The sequence below is a fragment of the Natrix helvetica genome (genome assembly GCF_964273705.1).
Source record: "Natrix helvetica genome assembly, chromosome: Z".
NCBI lineage: Eukaryota > Metazoa > Chordata > Lepidosauria > Squamata > Natricidae > Natrix > Natrix helvetica.
Window position 1 is genome coordinate 102943246 of NC_138554.1, and position 16791 is coordinate 102960036.

The 16791-nt window shown below is 35.0% G+C and overlaps 1 protein-coding gene across 1 annotated transcript in view; it reads right to left on the reverse strand.

Moving 5' to 3' along the window:
• HDAC9 (histone deacetylase 9) overlaps positions 1-16791 on the reverse strand; it is a 506624-nt gene that overhangs the window by 110600 nt on the left and 379233 nt on the right. The window contains exons 21-22 of the mRNA XM_081970663.1: positions 10597-10652; positions 10215-10302 (exon numbers count right to left, since the gene is read on the reverse strand). Of these exons, the coding sequence (XP_081826789.1) occupies positions 10215-10302; positions 10597-10652 (144 nt within the window). The remainder of the gene's footprint in view (positions 1-10214; positions 10303-10596; positions 10653-16791) is intronic.

Genomic DNA, 16791 nt, shown 5'->3' on the forward strand with positions numbered 1-16791 from the left:
TAATTTGTTCTTTTACTAATTTTAAAACTACTACCACTCATCTAATAATATAGGGGGTGACATATAATATAGTCTTTGCAACTTGCACTATTTCAGATAAACTGACTACATTTCCATAAGCCATAGCCACCATAGCAGACAGTTGGTTTGGGGAAAGTTGTTTAATTATGAGTTACAAATTTCCATTGTTGGACACAGTGAATGAATTTTTGGAATGCTTCTTCAGCTTCAACCAAAGAAAGAATTGTGATTTCCTGTTCTTTCTATTATTTTGGTGGCTCAGAAACAACCAATTTCTCCATGGTATTATATCAAATCATTGGATACTGATTTAAAGTTATGTTCCACTTACTTCATTTATGCCCTGTTATAAACTCCACCCTATTTGCATCTACATTTTCATCAAATGTAGAAGAATAATGACATATCTGAGGTATAGGCAATGTTACTGAAAATTATACTGTTTCAGGAAAATTGTCAACAAATAATCTAATAAGGGTTGTTGGAATTTGCTATAGTCTACTGTTACAAGGTATTATCAAGAGGATATGAAGCTAATTCTAAAGAATAGTTTGTTCCTCTACTAAGCTTTCCTACTGTGATCTATTATTATCATAAGACATTGTATTGGCTTGAAGTCTTCATATTTGTATGTGGAAGTATTTAAATGCAGAGACTCTCTGAGCAGCAGAGAGCAATATTAGCCCAAGAAGTCCCTCACTGCAATTTCATGCTTTGTGTGCAGATAGTAAATTATGTCCAAGGTTAGCATTCTCTAAATGCTATCCCAGTGTGAAAGGTTTAATAGATCTTCCCATAGTGGATGATATTTCCATATAGGTGGATCATGTGTACTCCAATATGAGGATATTGTTCCTGTAGGCTTTATTTTGTGTTGATAATCTCTACTAACTGATTGTGGAATGATGATAATAAATTGGATTACATTGTAATTAGACCACTATTCTGAACATGCAACTACATAGAGCTTTATTCCTTTTTGTACAGATTAATAAAGCTGTCATTTTTAGTTTCTCTCAATTTTTCTTTTCCCCAGATTTAAATTTGGTTCAAGCCATATATCTACCATAATGATTTTTTAATAAAAGATTGATTTTAATGCATCATTTTGTTATATATGTATTCTGCAAAAAAAAAATCCTAATTAAGAATGTATCATATTATTTCATTACTACAACTTTGCCTAAGATTTTCATGCATGCATTTTGTGTACATTATATCTATTTATTTTTTTCATTTGAAAACTGCATCTAGATGTCACTTTACATATTGATTTATAAAATTAAATAGATTCATATAAAAATAAGACATATTTCTAATATTGGTTTCATACTGATATATCCATCTTGTTCTGGAACATTAAGGTAGCTGACCCAGAAAAGAGGAAGTTGCAAATCCAGTGTATCATTTCAGAATTCTGCTAAAAATACAAAACATAAGGAGTTATAGCTATAATAGGGATATAGCTATTACAAACAAATTTACCATGGCTGTCTCCATCATTGTACCTACCCTGCTAAATAATATTCTCCTGGAAATATGGTGGGCCCCAACCCTTCCTTTGCAAATTGGAAATTGGCTTGGATAATCTCATAGGCACTTGTGGCAGAGTGATCCCTGTTGTTTGTTAGTAATTGTATTAGTTATTAGAAAAGAGAACTTTTTTTCATTTCAGTCAGAGGCACATAGTGTATTATGGTTTCTCCTATATATTACTTAAATTGAATTTTCTTTTAGTTTTAATTTTGTTTTTAAGCTATCTGGTTAAAAATGATAAGAAGGGTAAGTATATAAAATATTTGTTTAAATAAATAAATGACAGGAAACAGTATTCCCTAATTCAAGAAAGTCTACCTACAACATTTTTAAAAATAAAAGCTAAAGACTGAGGATAAGATCTGAAGTTTTCAATAAATTTGATCATATGCCAAAGCTGAAAAATATCCATAATAACAGAAACAGATCAGACAAAGTTCTATCTTAACGTGGCTTTTTAACACTCAAAATTACTCTGTTGTTTCTTTATAAACAACACCCTCCACTCTTGTACCTTCCAGAGTTATTGGATTACAATATCCACAGCAAATTGACCACTGGATTATTGTAAAGTAATAATTAACTACTGCATTACCAATTTCAGTAGCTATAGCTGCTAATAATGGAATGTGTAACCCAATGAGTCTAGAAATACTAAGTTGAGAAAGGCTATAATATAAGAATGCTTTAGTTCCTTTTGGCATTTATTATTCAAAATTTAATTCTACTCTCAATCTTTAAAGAAACAGGAAAAAAGTTCAAGTGAAGTGGAGAATCTATGGTTTCCTAGCTGTTGTTGGGTCATAACTTGAGTCATTCGCTTTGCGGGGTGTGCCTTAAAGAATTAACATACAAGAAGATATGAAGGGCCATGGGTTTCCCATCCAAAGAGACCAAACGGAAGAAAATAAACTGAGGTAATCTGACTATGCTATTTATTTCCTGTTCTCATAATCACAAACTGTGACAGATAAAGAATTGTCAAGACTAACTGAAATATTTCACACGTGTTGGCATATGAAATAAAAATAAAATAATTCTGAAATAAAAATAAAAAGCAATGCAGCATATCTCCCAACCATTGTATTTTTTAAATATCAGAAATGAATATCTATAGCATATAATTATAGCTTTCCAAAATTAATATCAGCATTACCTGCTAATTGGTCTGTTCTTTATTTTGCACAATTTTCTGCTACATTGGTCTGTTCTTTATTTTTCACCATTTTTTGAAACTTAAAGCACATTCAGGGTATTTCAGTGAAGAATATGCTCCAAAGAACTATGCAATTGTCAAATTAAAATAAAGCAGTAATTCAAATCTAAATTTGAATTAATCCTTGTTTGAATGGATTAACAAGGGGATGGATGTCCATTAAACCCTAATATTCAATAAATGATAGCTTTCAGCAGAAAAGTGTAATTGTAAGGAGAAAATGGTCTCTATTAGTAGTAGTAAATATGGTTTTGGAAAAAAATCTTAGGATTATCTGAACTAAATCCATTATTTCTAGAATTCAGGAAAATTTCTTTCAGCAAATAGGGCTTTTAAAATTTAAATTTATTAAGCCAAAATCCATGAAACCAAGAACTGATTTTTATAACAAAAGAACCCTATTGCTGTATATTAACACTGCTTTTTCTTTTTCTAGCCTCAGCTGAAATTGGAAGATAGGATTCACACTGATTCTTCAATCAATAGTGGAATGGCACTTTATTATGTGGGGTATTATGCAGACCATGTGGTTATTTAACCAAATAATTATGATTATATACTTCATAATATGTAGGGAAGTATATTTGCATTCATAGCTTTGGTTTGATTTGTATACAATACAAATACAACCATTTGTATACAATACCACATTTTTGTGGTTGAGCAGTCTATTGTCTACTTGAGCCATCTACAATTCCTGAGCTATAATTAACTGTCTGCAGAGTTCCTCGCATCAACATGAATACTAGTATACCTCTTACCATATACATTGGCCAGCTGCAAGTCTATCCCCCTACTGACCTGCTATTTAACTATCTTCTCATGAAATAAACAGTAGAAATAACAGCTGTGGAGTGGGTTTGTTGCTATTCACATTCTGAATTTTGTGCCCAGAAGCTGTTTTAATAGTTCACTATTAACGTTCTAACAGCATTTGCAATAAAGAGATAAAGCAGTTGTCTCTCCGGGTTATCTGAATAGCACCACACATACAAGCAAGAAAGATTGGATGCCCCACTACTTTTCCTCTCACCTATATCCCATGGGTGAGAATGCGGTAATTACTGTATGGAATTAGAAGTGTAGTTCCTTTTAATTCATTTTAATGCCTTTATTTCTAAAGCAATGATGGTTTTTCAGATTCCAGAAGTAATATTTTATTAATCATCACATTGACAAGATTTGGACCCATTATCTCCTGTATGATTCTTTCCTACTTAGTCCTTTGCTGTGCCCTCTAATTTTCATGTTGCTGTTTCTGCTTTTCCTTACACCTGAGATAATCACATACAGTGCTGACTGAAATGTACAGCACGAAGAATAATACCAATAGTTTCCATTGTGGGATTTTAATCTTTTTACTTGTATTGTCCATTCTCATATTTATTTTGTTGGTCAACAAAACTGGTTCAAAAATTGAACTCCTGGGGAGACAACTTCCGGTCCCCGAAGGCGACGGACCTGTGCGTCCGCCGCTCGTCTCTTCGGTGGCTCCTTTTAGGAGCACAGGGGGCCTTGGAGGGGCTCCCTGCTGTAGGGTGGCTAGTTGGGACCCTCTGGACCGGCACTAGTCACAGGGGGGTTTCCAACCTCGCCCCAGGAGCCGGGGAGCATGGGGGGTGCATGGCGGCGCTGCGCACTGTCGCTGTGCGGCTTCACCAAACGGAGCCTGGAAGGAAACAATTAATCAGATGTTACAGCTGAAGTGCGGTGAGGTGGGAAGTTTCCCTCAATCTCTTTTAAATCTACCTAATTGATGAGCAGCAGCCTTTCTAAATTGTGGATTCAATCCTTTGAAGTGTTAAGATTGGAGGGGGGAATTTTCCACCACCCCTCGGAAAAGCAGCACTCGGAATATCTCTCTCTCTCGGAGAAGAGAGAGAGAGTTAAAAGTTAACTTTCACTTCCACTAAGCAATGGGAGAATGACTTTTGCAACAATTGCAAGAGATGACTGCTAAGTTGATTCTTTTAAACTACCTTTTGGAAACTTTGGATATGTTGCTTTCTGATCCCCTGTGAAGGCGGAGCCAAGATGGCCAACTTCCTCCTTCTTCTTTGCTTTTACGAATGAAGTTTCCCCTTTGAAAGGATTTCTGGCTTTATATTACCCTACACCCCAGAGATCTCCTGGAGCCTCTCTTCTTATGTGGTCCCCTTAGATTTGGAACATTTGATTCTTATCTTTTGGCTTGGAGCTGTATAGGAACACTAACTTTCACTTCTGGGCTTGTTTGCCTCACGATCTCAACCAGCTGTGCATTCCACAGACGCCATTTCTTCTGTATAAGATTTACAGCTATCTCTGAACTTAACATGGGTCCTAAAAAGCCACCGCCTGGTAAGGCATCCTTGGCCCCGACATCTTCTACGTCTAGCCCGATTACTCAACAGACACAAATGGCCTCATTTCTACAACTTAAAACAACTGAAGACTTATTTGTTGCCCAAATGTTTCAAACTATTATGAAGGGACAAGATGAACTGAAAAAACAACTGGCAGACTTAAATGATCAGCTCAGAGAAACGCAACAACAAGCAACACAAAATAAACAGAGAATAGGTGTACTGGAGGAAGACATGACTAGGCTGAGAGAGGAGGTTAAGACTGTCCAGAAGGGGAATAGAGAATTTGAAAATCATATGATAAAAATGGAATTTGAAAGAATGTCTTTTTTTCTTAGATTTCAAAACTTACCAGAGACAGAAAATGAAGACCTTAAGGAGATCATGACCACAATTTTAGCAGAATATATTAAAAGAGATAAACAACAGCTATGGTGGGATATTGATTTGATTTATAGGATCAATTCAGCATACGCTAGAACACACAATGTTCCAAGGGAAATACATGTTAAATTTCTTAGAAAGACTACAAGAGATGAGGTCTTAGGAGCTCAAAGGGTGGGACCACTAAAATATAAAGACAAAGAAATAACCATCCTTAAACAAATTCCGAAGAAAGTAAGAGATAAGAGGAAGAAATATTCCTCTTTGTCAAAGAAATTATATAATAAAGGAGTTTGGTTCAGATGGTTATTGCCAGAAGGAATGGTGATTTTCTGGGAGGGCACTAAAATTAGAATTAATACAGTTGTGGAGGCAGAGGCTTTCATTGAAAAATACAGTGCCTTTCTAGATGGAACAGGGGACATGTACACAAGATATGAGGGGGGAGGGGCAATGGCTCTGCCAGAAGACAGGGGGGAGGAAGCAATAGTGAAAAGACTCAGGTCACAAAAATGAGTTTGAAACATTATTGCAATTGTTGTTATAATGTAATTGTTGGAAGTGACATAAAAGATGATTGAATGTATTGTTAATATAATGCAAAACAAAAAGCTGCCAATGTTTATTTCTTAATTTTGATTCTTTTTTTTCTGTAAAAGTTGTGAGATTCGGGGGGGATTTCTACCATTCGCACGATGTAGCTGTCAAAATTTTCTTGTACCTATTTACTCTTTCCTATAAATATTTGTAAAAACCAATAAAATTCTTTTTTTAAAAAAAAATTGAACTCCTGCATTTGATCACTTAGCAAAAGAGTGATAGTATTCAAGATGTCCATTTTGTAAAGATAATAGATCCAAGGACTTGTCCAATGGAAGTTAATTCCTAGCAATGTCTGTGCATAATCTTCATGAAGAATTCTGTGGTCTCTTTATGACAATTTGGTTGTGTGCTGAAGGTAGAAAACAATGTAACTTGGCTGTTTCACCACATGGCTCTTGTTCACTAGTTTTTCCATCTGAATGTTCTTCCTCGGTATGGCTGTTGTTGGATGTTGGTGGCAAAGAACTTCAAGACAGATGAATTATTGATAGTTATTGCTTGTATCTTATCTTATAACTGTACTTTACCCTATTCTCATTTAAAATTGTTTGTATAGGATTTTATTGGTGATATGTGTTTGAACCTTATGCTTTGTTATGGATTATAGACTAATCAATAAAGCTATAATGATAGTTATTGTTGTGAATATATGTTTGATTCTGTTGAATTGGGTTTGGTTTTTACATTTATTCTTATAATGCTACGTCTATTACAGAATATATACAGGAATATATTAAATAAAGATCCAAGTTATGTAATATATTATATAATATAGCCAGGTTATCTGGTGATTAAGACACCAGGCTAGGAAGTGGAAAGACCATGATTCAAGGTCTTTTTAGCCAAGAAAGCCAGCTGGGTTACATTCTCTCAAACCAACCCATCTCAATGGGTGGTTGTTATGTGGAAAATAGAAGAAGTAAGGCATATTGGATATGTTCATCACTTTGAGCTATTAAAAATAATAAATGTGAGATATAAATAAATAAATAAATAAATACTAAATATTCATTTGTTAACTGTGACACAGGGACTACCTGTAAAGATGCTGTCAGTTATTTAATATATTTGCTGTATAAGTTTAAGTTTAATACTTAATTACAGATGTCTCTTGATTCTGGAAAAAATAATCAAGCAACAAATTTGCGAACACCTAGAAGCAAACAAAGTAATAGCCAAAAGTCAACATGGATTTGTCAAAAACAGATCATGCCAGACTAATCTTATTGCATTCTTTGATAATGTGACAAAATTAGTGGACCAGAAGAATGCCGTTGATATAGTTTACTTGGACTTCAGTAAGGCTTTTGATAAGGTAGACCATAACCTACTACTAGATAAAGTAGAAGAATGTGGGTTAGACAGCATCACCACCAGATGGATTCGTAACTGGCTGACCAACCGCACTCAACGTGTAGTCCTCAATGGAACTGCATCTACCTGGAGGGAAGTATGCAGTGGAGTACCCCAAGGCTCTGTTTTAGGCCCAGTACTCTTCAACATCTTCATCAATGATTTGGATGAGGGAATAAATGGGGAACTCATCAAATTTGCAGATGACACCAAGCTGGCAGGAATAGCCAACACTCCAGAAGATAGGCTTAAGATACAGAAGGATCTTGACAAACTTGAACATTGGGCACTATCTAATAAAATGAAATTCAATGGTGAAAAGAGTAAGGTTCTACATTTAGGCAACAAAAACGGAATGCACAGGTACAGTATAGGTGGTACCGTGCTCAATAGTAGTAACTGTGAGAGGGATCTTGGAGTTCTAGTGGACAACCATTTAAATATGAGCCAGCAGTGTGCAGCAGCTGCCAAAAAAGCCAACACAGTTCTAGGCTGCATCAACAGAGGGATAGAATCAAGATCACGTGAAGTGTTAATACCACTTTATAATGCCTTGGTAAGGCCACCCTTGGAATACTGCATTCAGTTCTGGTCGCCACGATGTAAAAAAGATGTGGAGACTCTAGAAAGAGTGCAGAGAAGAGCAACAAAGATGATTAGGGGACTGGAGACTAAAACATATGAAGAACGGTTGCAGGAACTAGGTATGTCTAGCTTAAGAGAAAGAAGGACTAGAGGAGACATGATAGCATTGTTCCAATATCTCAGGGGTTGCCACAAAGAAGAGGGAGTCAAGCTATTCTCCAAGGCACCTGTGGACAGAACAAGAAGCAATGGGTGGAAACTAATCAAGGAGAGAAGCAACTTAGAACTGAGGAGAAATTTCCTGACAGTTAGAACAATTAATCAGGGGAACAGCTTGCCTCCAGAAGTTGTGAATGCCCCAACACTGGAAGTCTTTAAGAAGATGTTGGATAGCCATTTGTCTGGAATGGTATAGGGTTTCCTGGCTAGGCAGGGGGTTGGACTAGAAGACCTCCAAGGTCCCTTCCAACTCTACTATTGTATTATTGTATTGTATCTATGACACTATCATTTGTTGTTTCATGTATCTATCATAGAGACCTGGGTATACATGTACACTTTTTGCATAAGAAGTTTTGGTCTTATTTTACAGACTGGATTTCAAATGATTAGAGTGGATTTTTAACAATTAAGTTGTCTTCAGTTCTTTTAATTATTTGATTCTGGTGAATCTCACTGACTACACATGCTGTCCCAAAAGCTGGCCTTATTCTTCTTAGCATCAATTCACTCAGCTGTTGGAGTTATCCTTCACAGACCATATGGTGCATCCTTCTGCTCTTTTGTGCACGGTCCTTTTATTTTCTCAGTAGACCTTAGTGTTCTTCTCAGACCACTTGTGGTCCTTTCTGATGATTTCATGAACCTTGTGTTGAGTAACTCTTTGAAGCTTCCAAAAATAGTATTGGTGTACTAGTGTTTCAAACTGGCAGATAGAAGAAAATCTCTCTGGGGCAAAAAGGAAGAAAGCACTCATGGGAAGATGATGATTATATTATCTGGAACTTAACTGACCAATTTCAATTTATTCAAGGTCTCACTATTTGTTGGTTTGTTATTGATGGTTGAAATTGAACTCTTATGTATAATTCAAATGCTCATGTTACAGTTCTAAAATTAAATGTTAGTCTGAGTTTTCATATGCGATGCTTAACAGTGTAAAGTACATTTGGATTATTACATATTAAATCCATGAGTTTATAGTAATAATTATTTTGTGAGTTCTGATAACAGTAAGATTTAGATTGTTACAACCTCATCCTTTTTATATACTACATTTAATTTTTTATTATCTGCAAAAATTAATTAAATGTAACAGGTTAGATTTTGGTTACCAAGATTTATTTCCTGCCTATGCTTTTCCAGTCTTATTGCATTGTTCCTTCTAAATGGCAGGCAAAATAAAAATAGTATTCATAAATGAATCCTTGAATTTTCCTTTAGGCTGTGGATAATGTTGGTGCTTAAGTAGAAGGCAAAGCCCAATTCATTATTCATGAGTAGAGTATATAAACACGATGCCGTATGACAATTGCATTTCACTTAATCATTTGTTTGGAACTTAAGTTTTTATTATTAGATAAAACTAATTCACAATGATTGTCTTTTTAAAAACATAAATGTCAATCAATAGTATATTTCTGCATGAAAACCAACAGGTATGCATGTTTTAGAACTAAATAGCATCCTGTTTCAAATATATGACTGTTGCAAAACATGCCAAATTATTATCAGTTTAAGGAAGAAAATCAAACTTTCTACCAAACCAAAATCATGCAATTAAATTAAACTATTTCAAATTAATATTCTTCATGGAAAAGTAAACTTTCTAAACTGACCTGTGGGTCATTTCAATAGTGAAAGAATCAGTTCATTTAAGAACAGTAAAAGTCAGTAAAAGTCAACCTGATCTACCCCTTTTCTCTTTAAAATTGCAGTTAATACCATTGGAGTGAAACATACATGTTTATGGTTTCAGTCCTGTAATCCTGAATTTAATGGGTTCCCAAATTCAAAGGAAAAACACACACCTTTATTACTTCTAAGTAGTAAAAGCAGAAAAGACTAATGTATAGAAGAAAATGCAACAGTTTTGTTGTTCCTCCCTTCCTCTCTCCCCCTCCCCTTTATCTAAATGCACTAAAACGATGATGCTCGTTAATAATACATACCAGATCTACAATCAATATCTTGCCTATATTTAGCTTGTCTCGCAAGTATTTGGCAGTAATTGCAACCGAATTAAAAAAGCAGAACCCCCTGTGGAATAGAGAAGAACAGAAATTTTATAAAGCACATTGGTCAGGAAACAGCTATAAATAATGTTTAGGAGCATTTGTGTGTGTGTGTGTGTGTGTGTGTGTGTGTGTGTGTGTGTGTGTGTGTATTATAAAAAAGCTGTATGATCTCTGAGATCATAAATCTCCTTCTGGGATACCTCGAAAGCCTTTTCAGTCATCTGCTAACAATTAGAGCTCCTCTGAGACACCCACAGTACAGGTGATTGCCAGTAACCCTAGCACTCCAAGATGGGTAATATACCCTGGTACTTACATGGCTGTTGATTCTTCAGCATGATGGCCTGGGGGCCTCACAATAGCAAAACCGTTCTGTAAGAACAAGATAGGTTTTCAATTACCAGATTTTAAAAGAATAAGGCAATAGGAAGGGGGTGGCTGCAGAGAAATTCTCCTTATTTCTATGGAGCAAAAAACATCAAGGAATAAGCTGATTTTATTTCTATAAACCCTACTAAGACTTCTATGCATCTTTCCCTGGTTTTTTAAACCTTTCATAGAATATGCTGAAGCAATACCTTCACTCTCCAGTGTTAAAACTTTCATATAAGTTTAAGGGGAAACCTATGCTATTTCAAATGCTGTTGAACCACCATTCTATCATTCTCTAGGCATGTCAGGAAATATATATCACAGGTTGTTGGAGGAAAGAAATGTGTCACACCAGGTCATGCTGACGTTAATGTAATACTCTCAAGATAGTGATGGACATTCTATTACACCAGTGCTAAAGAACAAATTGGTTGCCAGTTCCATTCCTCTTACACAGGGGATGAGTGAGACTGCTGTTCTCTTTCTTTTTCCCAGATAGTAAAATAATCTGTTATTCTATAGACCTTTACCTATAGACCATGCTGGTTGTAAGTGAAGCATTCTATATCTGGAACGGTATAGGGTTTCCTGCCTAGGCAGGGGGTTGGACTAGAAGACCTCCAAGGTCCCTTCCAACTCTACTATTGTATTATTGTATTATCTTGAGAGATCTACATTCTGCACTCTTGGACTGTAGTAGATACAGAGAGACACTGATACCAAAGTAACAAATACAAAAATCTTTCTAGTCCAACTTTGTTTTTAGTAGTAATCCAGTTAGATGTCTTCCAAGTTTCATACAAAAGGCATGAAATAATGTATGACACATAGGGCATGAAAGTAATGGCCTGCTATTTGTTTGCTAGACTATCACTGAACATAGGGATTTTCTCTAGTTATTATGGCTTGCATCCTTTGTTATAATTATTCTTTACTCCTCTGCAATTCCCAGTCCAAATGTACAAGCAGTGTTTTGTACTTCTTTTCTAGTAGGTAAAACCATGGCATGTACATTGTATATCTATTACTTTGACAACATTGCTGAGAATAGAGCAATGAAATTCAAAGTGACTTTTGATCTTTCATTTAAGCTCCTAGAAATCAATATTCCTATGTTGCAAAGCATAGATATTTTCATTTTTGTTGACCTTCTACAATGTCAGTACTAAAATATCCCTTTGTCAATTCCATTCATTTTTACCTCTTTGCAAATTACAGTACTTTATTTTTCTATTTACATTTATTCTGTGTCTAAAATGTCTTCTTATTTTATGGTATCCATGTTTAGTAGTGCCAGAATGCAAGAATATTTATTTCAAGTATAAACACAAGAGGAGAAAATCATAGGAATAATATTTGTATGCATGTGCATGTGTGCGCTTGCCGGGTTCCATGGTAAGTCACTGACTAAGTAAGGCTATATTAAAAAAGACTGCAATCTAATTTTTTAAATGTTATTGTCATATTAATTGGGTTTGGTTTTTTGGGATATTTATCTAATTTCCTTTTAACTTTTATGATATGTGTTTTTTAATGTTGTATGCCGCCCTGAGTCCTTTGGGAGAAGGGCAGCATATAAATCCAATAAAACAAACAAAACAAAACAAAACAAATCCTATATATTTCCCAAGACCTGTTTTTGAATGAATTGTAGTGATCATGTGGAGTTTCTATCTATGATTGTTGTGCTCTAAACCCATGTTTTTTTAAACTAAGCAATTTAAGGTATGTGAACTCCAATTCCCATGCTGACTGTTTCAATATTTTTTTCAGTCCATTCATGTTATAAGTATGGAAAATCTGGAACTATGCAAATTGTCAGTTATGTCGATGATAAAATCCCAGAGAATTGTACAGTTTATCATATCAAGACTACATCATATATGGATCCAATATGTCCATAAAAAACTAAAGGACAAGAAATAAAGCATATGTGAACATCAGATCTTTAAATAAATTGAAAACTTTGTTCCTTTGTTTGATTGTAGGTTCCTTTGTTTACATTCAGCTACACGAAAATAGGAATTTTCCTTTTTTTTGCATGAAAATAAACTCTCACATACAAAAAGTCATTGGGGAGATTAGAAAAAAGAAGAATGATGGAAATTCCATATTTCACTATACTATAAATCTAGCTTAGAAGCCTGCCAAAGCTTGTAACTATTGGACTTTTTAAAGACAGTTTATAATACACAAGGCAGACATTTTGTATGTTTTTATACAGAGTAGTTATGAAAGGAAATATCTGATTTTCTAAAATACCTTAAACAATTTCTGTAACACACCACTCAGAATTCTCCATTCCCTCCCGGCACACTATCCAGCAAAGGACAGTTCAATTACTCCTAAATGATGATCAGAAATTCAGGGTTTCAAGTAAAGATGTAAACACTCTTTGCTGATAAGAAATGTACTGTTAACCATTCACTGATTCTATACATAAATATTATTGAGGGAATAATTAAGACTGAAATATATATTGAGTTGAAAATTTTTGGAGTGCCAAAGATTGCTGAAAGACCTAATACCGAGACTCCAGTGCAATAAATTAAAGATGAAAATTATGAAGCACAAAAGGAAAGTGTGTGGAAATTGGATTATTTAATTAGCACCAGAGGCCTTTGAACCACGGAGCTGGAGAAGTTTCCTTCTAGTCCCTTAGACTGCAAGGTGATGAAACCGGTCAGTTCTAGAGGAAATTAGCCATGACTTCTCTTTAGAAGGCCAGATCCTGAAGATGAAACTCAAATACTTTGGCCACCTAATGAGAAGGAAGCATTCACTGGAGAAGAGCCTAATGCTGGGAAAGATTGAGGGCAAAAGAAGGAGATAACAGAGAATGAGGTGGCTGGATGGAGTCATCGAAGCAGTAGGTGTGAGCTTAAATGAACTCCAGAGGATGGTAGAGGACAGGAAGGCCTGGAAGAACATTGTCTATGGGGTCACAATGTGTTGGACATGACTTCGCAACTAACAATAACAAAAAATTAATTTGATATTTCTGTTAGCTTCTAATAGGCTTTTTGCTGAACCAACACTGAAAATATGATTTCCAGGTCGTATATAGATTTGAGTTAAGGTATGGAAAGAAGACAAATTTGCTTTTAATTTTAAGAGAGGTTGAAGAGTCATGATGTTTGATTATGCTCAGTATGATAAACGTTGGAAGCCATTTCATTGTTATTGCCTTTTTTCCTTTTTCCTCTCTTTTACTTTGTCTCTTTTCTTTGTTCTTTCTCTTGCACTCTTTAAATTTCTTTCTTTTATATTTTAATTTAACTTGTATTTATTTTTACTATATCTGTTAACACTTTATTAAAATTATTGCAAACAAATAGAAATACTACTGTGTGCATGCCAGCCAATTTAATCCCTTTCAAAATTAAAAATCCAGGTTGGCACTCAGCTTCAATTGGTATTCTTTGGTTTTTAAATAATCCAAATGGTGGTAATGTCTACCATTAGAATTGTACAAATATTATTATTCACTTCAGGATTTTAAAACTGCCTGTTTCCATCCTCCAAGCCTTGATGTAGGAGGTGTGAAAAAATTCATGGGTGAGGAAGGAACATGGTGATACAGAAAATGTAATTGTTTATACAGATCTACGTGGTTATAGATTAAGGTAAATGCTTGAATATGTTCAAGAGAGTAAATGAAACTGAACTGTCTAGATGTTTTTCTCACTTTTTGGTATCACATCAATTAAAATAGAGAGATTGCATCAGAAAGAATGAGAAAGAAAAATGTTGACCTATATGTAGTATATATAAAGTTGTGTTTGTTCTTTATGTGTATGGATTTGTATATGTGGATAATTATTGTGGATAGAGGAGTGTATACTTAGAAAATTGTTCAGAAAATGTGGTCCAAACCCCATACAAGAAGAGTTCTCTGCTACTCTTTAAAACAGCCACTTCTTTTTGTAGGTTTCATGGGAAATTCCACGAAGAAACTCATAAAGCAACATCACTTTTTTACAGACTTAATCAAATCATGAAAAATAGAAGTTTGCTTTAAAGATATCAAGGAGCATAGTATAGCATACTATAGTCCAGTTCTTTGCAGGTTATGCTTCCACTTCTATTCAAATGCACTGCTTCCTAAACATCCATAGTATGCACAACTTTAAAATATGTGATTTTCAAATACACAGAATAGTTCGTAGACTCCATATTCATTCTATGAAGATAAGGCTAATATTGATTGGCAACTTAACAATTCCTACTGTGCTTTATTAATATTTATCCATTCTGTCTGGTTGGCCCATCACAACAACAGTCTAACTACCATTTCTGACAGGCAGAAACACATCACCCTTTATTAATCCTTCATTCACACTCAAAGCAACCAGATAGTTTTGTATTCCCAATTCCCAAGCAAAATTATCCATATTATATTTTGGTGAGTATTCCTGTCCATTTAGCATAGTATAGTCCAGTTCTTTGCAGGTTAACCTCAATGATTAATTGGTTGCTTTACAGGTATGACTCTTCAAATGAGTTGCTGTTTATCATAGTGTCTGGTACACTGTAAAACTACTTTTGCCATGAATTCTGTAATAGCACAATGGTTATAATATATGCCGTTTAAATTGAAGGTTGCTATTTTGAAATCTAGCAGCATACCATTTTATAATTTTTGCTGTCACCCAAGCAGAAGAATTTCACCCTCCAGTTTCTAAATCGTCCACAAATTATTTGAGGAGCATAAAAATAAAAGTAATATTTTTAAAAGGTTTCTGTTGTGTTTTAAACTAGCACATACATAAATTCAGATTAACATTCTATGCAAATCTACATGCATATATACACTACACTTAAAGTATGCTTGCCTAGGAATTTCCATCAAGACACAATTCCCAACTAGACAGGGTTGACAGACTATCAATGAAAGAGGGAATGTAATATTTCAGCAAAATATTCAGTAAAGTCTCCCATAAGATTCTATCAAAGAAGATTACATCATCTTGGATCAACTATGAGGCTTGATTGAACAATTGTATCCCAATGAGTGCAGAACTGTGGCTTTACTTCAAGGGAGGAAGGTTCCATAGGCTCCAATTTAGACGTTGCATAGTTTGCTGTGCTTATAAATTATTTGGATGAGAGATTAGCAAATATAATGATCCAATATGTACAGAGATAGGGGAATGATAAATGCCTTAGGTGACAATATCAAGGTTCAGGATCTTAGAAAGCTGGAACATTGGGTAAATACTAGGAGGAGGACTTTCAAGAGTACAAACATTTTGAATCAAAGGCTCTTAAAACAATGGAGAGGCATATTGGGTATCACTAAACATAAAATAAGGCAGATTTGAGTCTACCAGGTCACAAACTGAGGATGAACTGCAAAGCAAGTTAGGCTTCATCAAGAGATGTCTAGTGTCAAGATCAAGAACATAGCAATGAGGTGATGCAAGTGTCAGAAGTGAAATGGACACATCAAAAATAGGGAGACAGATTAATTTGTTTACAATTTGTTTAATTTGTTTGTTTGTCCCCTTTAAGCTCTCAGGGAAGCAGGCTTAAGGCAAATATAGTACCCTTTGAAGTTTAGTCCGTCAAACCATACAATCAAGGTATAAAATCCAACTACAGGGATAAGTCATTTTGGTAGTAGTACTTTATGTCCTTTGGCTCTATCCTACCCAATAAGCAAGACTGGAATGCAAGTATCAGCTGAAGAAGTTTAAATAGTGTTTCTTTTTTTGCAAAAAGTAGCTCCTTTACTGTCCACTTGGCATTGTCATTTGAGCAAAAGCTCCATTTGCTGCCAGGGAAGAAAACTGTTTCAAAGCCAGACCTCTATAAAGGGTTGGGGGAGTCAGGCTGGATTTACAGGTCTGAGTAGCAAAGACTAGCAGCAGGTTCTTTTACCTTTCGCTTTATTTCTGCCATCAACTTTTGTTCGCCATCTCCCCAGTTTCATTTGTTCTTCCTTATCTTAACTCTTCCTGGTCCTTTATTTTCCTCTCTCAAACACTTCTTTTTATAGTGTTATAATTCATCAGCACTGAACCTTAAAATACTCCCTGAAGACAAAACTTACTATTTTCCCTTCACCAAGGGAACAGTTATGATTCCTCTTGTTCTGCATTGGTCAGGCCATATCTAGAATATGTTATTTAGGCCA